The sequence below is a fragment of the Micromesistius poutassou genome, assembly GCF_964030765.1.
Source record: "Micromesistius poutassou genome assembly, contig: SCAFFOLD_6194, whole genome shotgun sequence".
NCBI lineage: Eukaryota > Metazoa > Chordata > Actinopteri > Gadiformes > Gadidae > Micromesistius > Micromesistius poutassou.
In genome coordinates this window covers 174-11,791 of record NW_028179258.1, presented here as the reverse complement: position 1 = coordinate 11,791, position 11,618 = coordinate 174, and the positions used below count along the sequence as shown (strand labels likewise).

Genomic DNA, 11,618 nt, shown 5'->3' with positions numbered 1-11,618 from the left:
TTTCCTCAGATCTTTCGACAGCCGAGGCCTCCTTTTATATATATATATTAGTCGGACTAGTAGGACCTAGTAGCCTATATGCTTAGTAAAAATTCAAAGAGGAAGTTATTTCAGATTTAGTTTTTGAAACCTGGACACGTTGTGGCTGCAGGAGTTATTTCTATTCGGAATATTTTACTCGGAGGATATTTTGAAGCAATTGGTTAAGATTCATATTTCCCTTTTGTAGTTATTTTCAGTAAAGTTTTAAAATTGTTTTTATTTAATTCAGAGTTTTTATATAGCCTAATCCACGAACTGTGTGGACGCGGACCCAAAGCACTCAAAAAGTCCAATGAACATTGTGTCCTAAATTAAATCTTTATTATAATTTATTATAATATAATAGGCCTAACGATAACAATCCTTTATATAACCATACAGCATGTATAATGAATACGTTGTTCTATTCGTCCAAACTCTCGAAGTCTAAAAGTCCTAATGGATTAAATTCTCTTAAACGGACGATATTTCTGAGGTAGATCCAACATCAAACAGCAACAGGACGGACAGTCCTCTGATATCACCAGGGCTCAGTGTCTCTCCGGTCCGGGACCAGGGCTCCTGTGATCCTCCTCCTCCTTCATAACCCTACAGTGTGCGTCCGGGTCCCCTAAGGGTCTGAGCTCCAGGGCCTAGACCGTTCCTGTCCTCACGGGCTGAAGTCCAGGGTCCAGGCCTGCCCCGTGTCTCCGCGGGCTGAGCTCCAGGGCCCAGACCCGCTCCGGTCCTCACGGGTTGAGCTCCAGCGCCCAGACCTGCTGCGGCCAGCCCGTCCGGCCCTTCAGACGCTTCTCCCCGGCCGCCGACTCCTGCAGCCCGTCGCTCTGGAACCAGAGATGGTATAGATTCATTAATACCCACTCATATATTATCACATAATATCATATGTTATTATTATATTAAATAGTAGCCACACTCCTTGAGCCCGTCGCCCTGGAACAAGATATCGATTCAATATACTCAATTATATGTTATGATATTACATAATATCATATATTATTATTAAATAATAATATATTATATTATGAAATATATTATTTTATAATAGCATATTTTAGATTATCATGATATTAAATAATATCCTATATTATGATATTGTATAATATCCGAGATATTGTACTAGGCCTATATTATGATTATATTATAGGCCTATAGATAATCCTGCTCGTCGTCTAAGCCTGTATTGTGTTATTCTATGATACTATGTAATAGTATATATATGTAGGCTATATATATTCTATTACATCATATCATAGAATAACACTACTACTATATAGAGAACCTCGGCTCTGAAACAAAGGTTTAAATGATATATAATGTAATATATATTATATTAAACAATATAATATCATATTATGCATATAATATAGTATAAATATAAATATTTATACTATAAAATAGTATAAATAGGCCTAACATTAAAATAGGCTTGCATTTACTCACAGACGTTTTTTTGTATTATACGCCTATCTCTACTTTAGGGCCAGTATTATAGACAGCCTGCCTATAATTTAATGTATAGCCTACTTTAGGCTCTGTTAGGCGCACATTCACCAAGGACCCGATCTATGATATAAACGAGGCCTCATTAAATTGTTCTACCTCCCGATATTCACGATATTCGATATTCATGCATAAGAGTCAGACTTGATTCTTCATGTATTATTCCCTGTCTTTTAGTTGTCTCTTAGTTAGTTAGTCTCTTAGTTAGTCTCTTATATTGTATTTTATAAATATGTGCTGCTGTTACAACTGAATGAAATCGAATATAATGGAATCTAAATATGTTTGGACGTAAACTAACGCTTCTCTTTTCAGAAGATATGAAATAAACACCGAGCTCGAAGGAGGAAGAACAACTCATCTTAAAGGACTCGCAGTAAAGATAGTTTATTTAGAATAAGTCTATAAGTGTGATGCCTCATTATGTATCTAACCAGGCCTGATCCAGCCTTATTAAATAGGCCTAGTTATTAATTATGTAGGCGTTTGTATAGAGTTATAAATTAGCTTATGTCTAGCCCACTATAGGCCTATTTATTTCAAACACCATTTAAACTGCTAATTGTATTTGAAAATATGAAGAAAGGAAGACATTTAACCATAAAGCTAATCAAATATTACAATGTTGAACTCTGACAGTAGGACTGTTCAAATATAACAACACTATTAAAACACTTCAAGATTTAAATAAAAGTTTGATAAGACTGACTCATTGAATGGCCAACCTAATAAAAGCATGAAGGCCTACTGTGGGACAGGGTTCTGGTTATACTGGGACTGTTGGACAGGGTACTGCTTATACTGGGAGTGTTGGACAGGGTTCGGGTTCTACTGGGACTCGGTGCTGTTCGGGAGGGTTCGGGTTATAGCCTACTGGGCCTGTTCGGGAGGGTTCGGGTTATAGCCTACTGGGCCTGTTCGGGAGGGTTCGGGTTATACGGGGCCTGTTCGGGAGGGTTCGGGTTATACTGGGCCTGTTCTGGAGGGTTTCGGGTTACTTCCGGACCTAGGTGCTGTTCGACAGGGTTCGGGTCAGACCTGTGGGCCTCATCATCATCCTGCTGAACACAACACTGATCACACACCAACTGAACCTCCACATCTGGGCACCCACCAGTTCCCGCTTGCGCTTGGTTTCTCGGTTGTCGAACTTCTTGATGTCCGCCTTGAAGCCGTCGGCGTGGCCGCAGTCCGCGGCCAGCACGTCCATCAGGTAGGAGATGTAGCTGGTGGCCAGCCGCAGCGTCTTGATCTTGGACAGCTTGGTGTCCGCGGGCACGTTGGGGATCCTCTCCCGGAGCTCCGCGAAGGCCGTGTTGATGCTCTCCGTCCTCCGTCGCTCCTTCTTGGGCCCCGGGGCCCGGCGTGCGCCGCCGCGGGCCGACAGCCCCTCCAGCGGGGCGTCGTGGCCCCCCGGGGGCCCCCCGTACACGGCCTCGGCCGGGTAGGCCTGGGGCCCCCAGCTGTGGAGGTAGGGCTCCTGGGCGCACCGCGGGACGAACGGGAAGGTCTCATGCATGAGGTGGTGATGCTGGTAGCTGCCGATCACGTTCATGGCGGATCTGATCGATCACTGACCTGCTGATCACTGGGTCTCTCTGAGAGGTCAGGCCGGGAGGGTCATCTGCTGCAGGGAAGACGAGCTCACGAGAACCACGGAGGACCAGAATGACATCCAACACGAGAGGACTCTGCAGGCACGAGCCGCTTCACCGGAGGACCAACGTCATCCTCCACCGAATCACCGGTTGGATAAAAGTAAACACTGCCTTTCAGCTTCAGTTTCAGTCAAGCAAAAGTCACACTTGGAATCACTTTAAAGAAAAAACGAAAGGTTAGGAGAAGTCAAAAGTCAAAAAGGAAACAGGAAAGTGAGATTTTAGATTCCAAACGTCGGGTATCGCGTTGGCTCGTCATCCGTGAGAAATGTGAGCTCTGGATCCGAGGCCCATCAGGTTTATATGATGAGGTAATCTGATAGAGGCCAGCAGCCAATGGCAGACCAGGCCTTGCGGGAGCCAAGCAGCCAATAGGAGGCGATTCCGAGCCCGTTAGCCAATCAGAGCGTCGTGAGGGTTGGGGTCTCCTTGTTATTCAAAATCTGCTTCAGATTACATCTGCTGCTCCCGCAGTCACCTCTGTGAACCCCTTATTCATATCTCTTTATTCAAATCTCTGTTTTAAGTCTCTTTAATCATATATCTTTATTCACATTTCTGTATTTATAACTTTCTTTTTATAGCTCCGTTTAAACATTTTTATTAATTTCTATTTATTTATATCTCTATTTATAAATATTTGTTTTTACTATCTTCATTAATGTCTCTTAATTTTTATTGATCTTTATGTATATGTCTTTATTTATATATTTATGTTAAATCCCTTTATTTAAATAACTTTATATTGAATTTGATACATAAAAAAGAAGACCTTTTTTATATCTCTATTTATAATGATTTATTATTTATTTGTATCAATTTATTTTATATATCTTTATGTCCAATTCTTTATTTATATATTTCTTAATTCGATCTCTTTCTTGAATGTCTCTTTAATTTAACCACTTGATGAATTCTCTTTTTTAATCTTTATCTCTTTCCTTAAATCATAAATGGAAACATCTCATTGTCCTCAGCAGCCCGCTATTGATTCATCATGAGGCCATATATTACAAATATCATAACGAGTTAACACATAAAACTTCCAGAAGTTTAAAGTTACGGATGAATTCCCATTAGTCTTGTTGTAGGCCTAGAGATAATTGTTATCGTATTATCGTTATTATTGGAACGTTATATGCATAATGGCCTTTTAGATTTAAATCATGTTATTAATGTATGGATTTGTATTTTATATTATACATACATATATATATGTACAATATTATCTCTGCCCCCCCCCCCCCTCTCCCCTCTCTCTCTCTCTCTCTCTCTCTCTCTCTCTCTCTCTCTCTCTCTCTCTATATATATATATATATATATATACATATGTTATTAATAAAAATGGATTTGAAATTGAGATGAAAAGGAAACATGATCTTGTAGAATATCATCTGAGGTTGGGTCACAGTGTTGTTCGTTGTTCTCCTCAATCGTTTATTTGATGCCTGAACGACCTGTGGCCTCCTGCTGTTTTATGTGAGGGGGAAGCTTGCTGCGGGAGAACGATACAGATGCATCGGATGCAGGAGCAGAGCTCTGCGGGCCTGCACTCCACCTGATCTTCATGTGGGATCAGCAGCAGATTCTACATGATCTGAAACATCATGCTAGGGCTGCTCCAAGGGGGAGACTCGAGCCACTCAGCTCAGCAGGAGGTAGTCTGCTGGGGTATCTTCTAGAGATAGACCCCTGATGTCCACGTTTCCCCCTCCCCTCCTCTCCCCTCCCCTCCCCTCCTCTCCCCTCTCCTCTTCCCTCCTCTCTCCTCTTCTCTCCCCTCCTCTCCCCTCCACCTTTCTCTCCCCTCTCCTCTTCTCTCTCCTCTAGCTTAGCCACTCCTCTCCTCTCCTCTCCTCTCATCTCCTCTTTTCTCTTCTCTTCTCTCCTCTCCTCTCTCCTCTGGCCTAACCTCTCCTCTCCTCTCGTTCTGGACTATCTTCTCGACTCTTCTCTCTTTATCTTCTGGAAGAATTTCCCGAAGCTCCACAAGTAGCGTCGCCTCCAACACAAACACGGCATCTTATCTCGTCTGTTTAAACATTATCCCATTACATTGCTTGACCTTGACACTATTTAGAAACCATTTTCTGCTGCCTCTTCTCTAAATACGGCCGTAAATCTCCCGTTGTCCGCTCCCAGCGAGACATATTCCATAAAAGTCCTCTAGCGTGGACCGTGTTTACGCTGCAGCGGTTTGAACCATATTTCACCGCGTGGACGATAGATGGCCAGTCACCGCGCTCTGTCTGTTATTCACGAGGGATACACACACCGTCCGCTCGGGCCTGGCCTGTGTCTGCTTTGTAGATGCAGCTCTAAGGAAGAAATATTTAATTGTTCCCATAAAGTCAAACAAACGGGAATACTCAACACACATTCTTCGTTCTATTTTCCGCAGTGTATTTTATATTCCATTCCATATTCGTCTTCTATGTTGAATATTCTTTGTTCCATATTTTATATTGAGATAACTCTTAATTCATTCCCCAGGGGCTATTATCACATCTCAAATCTCAAAATAGAGATAAGGGAGGAGATAGTTCCAAAATAGAAATAAACAGAACACAAAATAGACAAATAGTAAACATTTAATTCAACGATAAACAATACACGTAGTCAACAGACTAAACAATGTACATGAGTAATTATGCCTCCTATAGACTTGATGCCTCCAATAGCCTTGTTTCCTCCTCCCTAGCCTTGTTTCCCCCTCCATAGCATTGAGGCCTACTCCCTAGCCTTGTTTCCTCATCCCTAGCCTTGAGGCCTCCTCTCTAGCCTTGTTTCCTCCTCCCTAGCCTTGAGGCCTCCACCCTAGCCTTGTTTCCTCCTCTCTAGCCTTGTTTCCTCCTCCCTAGCAAACCAAAGTAACAACAATGGGCAGATGTTCTACCACAGCCTGGTAGAACATCTGCAGTAGCCTACGGCACACATCCAAGAACCTCCTGAGAAGACTGAGTGTGCTGAGTCCCCAGGGTGGTCCGTCAAGGTTCTAGTCCTAGGAACCCCCATCTCCTCCTGGATGGTACGAGGGTCTGGGGGGACCTGCTCCATCAGAGGTCCATCAGAGGTCCATTCCAGCTCGGTGGTCTGGCTGAGGTCCAGCTGGAGGTGGTTCTCCTCAGGCCATCTCCCAAAGCTCTTTGAAGAATATTATGTTCCACATTCTCTACTGTATTCCATATTCTATATTCAATGTTCTATGTTGTAGTCTACTCTATTCTATATTGTATTTTCCAAATTGTATTACATATTATATCTTCAATGTTGTGGTCTATATTCTATTTAGTTTTTTCTAAATTGTATTACATGTTCTATATTCGATGTTCTAGTCTATTTTCTATATTGTTTTCTATAAATTCTATTCCATAATCTATATTCAATGTTGTGGTCTATATTCTATATTGTACTTTCTAAATTGTAATCCATATTCTATATTCTATGCTCTACATAGAATAAGTCTTAGTCTCATCAATCATGAATAAGTGGTTGAATCATTTTTGTGAGACTTGAAACGCTTCCTATCGTATACGGACAAATGAAATATGCTCTTACAATCTGTTTATTTAATAAAAAGGAAAGAACGGAAGAAAATAAAGAACATGAATCAATGGAGAAGCACTGTTCTCCTCTCTCCCCCCTCGCTCGGGTGGGAAAGGCTCCAGCGAGGTCAGGGCAGCCATCTTGTCCATGTTATGGCTTTCACTGTAATTGTTTGTGTCATCAGATGAGAGTTTCAATAGAGCCGCTTCCTCCCTCTCCAAAGTGCTTACGCTGGACGCAACTCAAATAAATAGAATGCTGGCTACGCTGCCTTTCGGCTCTCTGTTAAGCCTCTCAATGTGAGCTCCTACAGCAGTTACAGCTGTTAGAGCTGTTAGCTCTTAAGAGTTGCCCGTTGGTAGCTGTGAGAGTTGTTAGCTGTTAGAGCTCAAAGCCCTTAGAAGCCACTAGAGCTGTAAGCTGACAGAGCTGCTAGAGCTATTAGCTGCTACAGCTGTTAGCTGCTACAGATGTTAACTGTTAGAGCTTTCAGAGATGTCAGAGCGGTTAGCTGTATTGTTTGCTGTTGGAGCTATTGGCTGTTTGAGCTCTTAGTGCTGTTAGCAGTTAGAGCTGTTAGCCATTAGCGATCAGACCTGTTATAGCTGCTATTTGATATCTAACAGTTAGCAGACGGTGATAAGCTGTTTGATCTGTTAGAGCTGTTAGTGATGTTAGCTGTTAAGGCTGTGGGCTGCTAGAACTCTTAGCGCTGTTGGTGCTGTTAGATTAAGGTGACCAGACTGAGACAGTCTGAGACAAAATCCGGGGACATTTTCGGTTCAGCCGTGTAAAAACCTCCAGACATGTAGTGTTTTTGTCATAGAAAAACTAAAACGGGGACACTGCCCTTACCATTCTCAAAGCAGTTTCTCTCTTATTGTGGACGATAGTTGACCGGGGGGGGGGGGGGGGGTTACGGGTTTGCAGACGGAATTGTTGACGGGGGAGGGGGGGGGGTTGCGGGTTTGCGGGCGGAAATTGTTGATGGGGGGGAGGGTACGGATACGGTGCGCAACAAATTTTCATTTTTTCCTTTATTCCAATTTCAAATCTTTCAGTCACAGTGAAAACCGGGGGCATTTCCGGGGACAGTAGTGGCCGGGGACAGGTCACTGAAAACGGGGACTGTCCCCAGAAACCGGGGACGTCTGGTCTATGTTAGATACTACAGCCGTTACCTGTTAGCTTTGAGCACTGTTGAGCTCTTCAAGTGCTTAGCTTTTAGAGCTGTTATCAAGCCAAGTTCAGAGTACGTATTCCCTATGAGCTGAACTGGTTAGAGAAGGTGTAGAGCTTCTGAAGCGTTTAGTCTCAAGAGATTCAGTCAAGGGGTAGAGTGCTTTGAGGTTGTATTCAGGTGTCCACCAACTACTTCATCATGGCCAACACTGACCTCATCGTGACCTGTTTGCGGCACCACAATGAGCGACGGTACTTTTTAAAGGGAGATTATAACAACGCAACAAGTAGAAATATCACTACATCATTTGTCTCTTACAAGTTGCCAAGAAGCAGCTCCATCATTCATTAGTCTCTCTCCAGGTGGAGTACTTTCCCTGAAGTTGTGTTGGTTTTTAGGATGAGCCAGTGACTCGCCAGCTTCTTACTCCCAGCATAACACTAGCGTCAGCACCCTGTCTCTAGTCACAACCTATCTCACAACCTGTCTCTGTACTGTATGACCACAGATGGCTATACAATACTGCAGCAAGTAGCGAGAATCCCAAGATATCTCAGGATGATGTGTTAGGATTTTTTTTCAAGCACAAATGTTAGGTCTCTGCAAAGACTGATAGCATAACAGAATGTTAGTCTCTATAAAGACTGATAACATAACAGAATGTTAGTCTCTATAAAGACTGATAACATCGCACTATGTTAGTCTCTATGGAGACTGATAACATAACAGAATGTTAGTCTCTATAAAGACTGATAACATAACAGAATGTTAGTCTCTATAAAGACTGATAACATCACACTATGTTAGTCTCTATGGAGACTGATAACATCACAGAATGTTATGACTCTATAAAGACTGATAACATAACAGAATGTTAATCTCTAGGAAGACTGATAACATTACTTGTTATGTTCACAACCTATGTTATGTTGTGGAGGCTGTGAATAGAGCCGCTGTGTTCTACCTGTGACTACCAGGTGTTCAGGTCAACCGGCCCTCACCTCATTTACCTTTCAGCTCTTAAAGACAGAAACAGCTTGTTAAAGAGCACGCACACACACACACACACACACAAACACACACTCCCGGTCTCTAATTAGAACCAAAGCAACTCTGAGTGGGCGGAGCCCCGGCTGATTCTAATGGGGACCTCATCAGACTCAGGCTAGCAGTTGGTATTCCCAGTTGGTATTCCCAGTTGGTATTCCCAGTCAATGGGAAAGCGTGGGGAAAGTGTTTTTGTAATGTAGCTTGTGGTAAGACAAACGCTGTGAGTGAGAGGTGAGTACAGTCACAGGATGCGGTGGGGAACCGGGCGAGCAGGGAGGATGTGCCGGATCAGGGTCACGTGGTACGTCCAGAGACTGAGCTGTAGAGGGCGGATGGAGGGAATCAGGAAGGATTCAGAGTCCGTCTCGAGCTCTGGACCCGGCGGTTCTGCTCACCTCCCCTCCAGCTCTCCACGACCCCAGGGCCACAGAGGTCTGGGTCTGCATGGGCACATTGCATTACACAAAGGAGGAGCAGGAGGAGGGGGAGGGGGAGGAAGAGGAGGAGGAGGAGGAGCAGGAGGTGGAGGAGGAAGAGGAGGAACAAGAGGTGGAGCAGGAGGTGAAGGTTGGAGGAGGTGGAGGAGGTTGGAACCGGCTGTGTGTGTGTGTGTGTGTGTGTGTGTGTGTGTGTGTGTGTGTGTGTGTGTGTGTGTGTGTGTGTGTGTGTGTGTGTGTGTGTGTGTGTGTGTTTTATGAGGTGTTGCTGTAGGCCATGAAAGACTTTTTGACAACAGTAACCATGACAACAAAAAACAGTAACCCCTCCCACCAATGCTGGTCAAACAATCAGCTTTACATTTTGGGGGGGCGGTATTAGCTCAGGAGGTAGAGTGGGTTGGCTGGTAACCGCAAGGTTGGTGGTTCGATGGGTGGGCAAGACGCCTCACCCTGATTGCTCCTGATGAGCTGGCTGTCGCCCTGCGTGGTTGACTCTGCCATCTGCCATCGGTGTGTGAATGGGTGAATGGGTCAGTCTACACAGTAAATCACTTTGGATAAAAGCGCTGTATGAATGAGGACCATTTACGTTTTTTAACTGAAAGAGCATTTATAATATGATATAACATATAACTCATGTAACATGTACTGTATATAATATATAATATAACATATAATAGAGCATGGTTGAGAAACCATAACATGTAACAAATATAACTTATAGAACATGCATAATATATCTCCATCACTTCATCAACAAAGAGTGAGAAAAAAATACAATTATCCCAGTCTCTGTATACTGTCCAACCCCTACCTGCTCCTTAATGACCTGTCTCTGTACTGTCTAACCCCTACCTGGTCCTTATTGACCTGTCTCTGTACTGTCTAACCCCTACCTGCTCCTTAATGACCTGTCTCTGTACTGTCTAACCCCTACCTGCTCCTTAATGACCTGTCTCTGTACTGTCTAACCCCTACCTGGTCCTTATTGACCTGTCTCTGTACTGTCTAACCCCTACCTGCTCCTTAACGACCTGTCTCTGTACTGTCTAACCCCTACCTGCTCCTTATTGACCTGTCTCTGTACTGTCTAACCCCTTCCTGCTCCTTATTGACCTGTCTCTATGTGCCCTGTGAGTGACTTTACATAAAGCGTCTGCTGAACGACTACATAGTTACTATATAACCCATATCTGCCTGCCCTGGGCCTGGTGCTACAGCCACACCATATCAGTGAGACCCTAAAATAACCGCAGGAATGCTCTCATCTCTCAAAGCCTTGATTGGTCGTTATCTCAGCCGTGCCACCTCTGATTGGATGGTTGTCGTACATGGAGCTGAGAGGAGGGGGTGGGCTATGAGAATATGGAGGGGAAAGGTCAGATCATGCCAGGTTGGGGTTAGCGTGGAATTTTAGGGTTAGCAAGCAAGGTTAGGATTGGATAAGTGGCTTAGGGTTAGCCTGCTAGGTTAGGGTTAGATAACTACGTAGGATTAGCATGCAAGGTGAGGTTTAGATGACTAGGTTAAGGTAAGCAAGCTTGGTTAGGGTTTGATACCTACATTAGAGTTAGCATTTTAGTTTGGGATGGATAACTGGGTTAGGGTTAGCATCCTAGTTTTGGGTGAGCAATGCTCGGTTAGCTTTAGCATGCTAGCTGAGGATCAGATAACCAGGTTAGGGTGAGCATAATGCTTGCGATGTAGCCGGATGCTAGTGGCATAGCAAGATGCTAGAGGTGATTTTTTTTCGACGCTGCCCTTCGTCACACCACCCTCCCCCGCCTGCAAGCGAGCCTTCCCACAATCCCTTGCCCCACGCAAGGCACAAAGTGAACGGGAGGCGAGAGCCACACTCGAGGCCACGCATTTGGTGGGTCGAGCCGTTAGGGTCTGGGGTCAGGGGTCAGGCTGCAGCCAGGAGACCACCTGACGGAGGGGCTGGAGGTGGAGGAGGTGGAGGAGGTGGAGGAGGTGGCGATGGGTTCGGCGATGGGTCGGCATACCGCTCCGACCGGCAGCTGATTTACGGCCCTGGGGCCCTGAAGCATCTGTAGAGGTTCTATAGAAGAGACGGTTCTATAGAGATGGTGGTTCTATAGAGATGGTTCTATAGAGATGGTGGTTCTATAGAGATGGTTCTAAAGAGATGGTTCTATAGAGATGGTGGTTCTATAGAGATGGTGTTCTATAGAG

The 11,618-nt window shown here is 44.2% G+C and overlaps 1 protein-coding gene across 1 annotated transcript; it reads right to left on the bottom strand.

The window, feature by feature from the left end:
- Window positions 1-579: 579 nt before the first annotated feature.
- LOC311372991 (heart- and neural crest derivatives-expressed protein 1-like) lies at window positions 580-3,435 on the bottom strand. Its single transcript, XM_084489871.1, has 2 exons — window positions 2,660-3,435; window positions 580-866 (listed from the first exon to the last, which is right to left on the bottom strand). Exons 1-2 carry the CDS (start codon window positions 3,098-3,100, stop codon window positions 771-773), a joined length of 537 nt encoding a protein of 178 aa, XP_084345997.1. The 5' UTR covers window positions 3,101-3,435; the 3' UTR covers window positions 580-770.
- Between the last annotated feature and the right edge of the window lie 8,183 nt (window positions 3,436-11,618).

Excerpts from the sequence above, each read along its gene's own strand:
- LOC311372991 (XM_084489871.1), bottom strand. The coding sequence starts at position 3,100 with ATGAACGTGATCGGCAGCTACCAGCATCACCACCTCATGCATGAGACC. Across the intron at positions 867-2,659 it reads CCAAGCGCAAGCGGGAACTG|AGCGACGGGCTGCAGGAGTC; the intron begins GTGGGTGCCCAG and ends CTCTGGTTCCAG.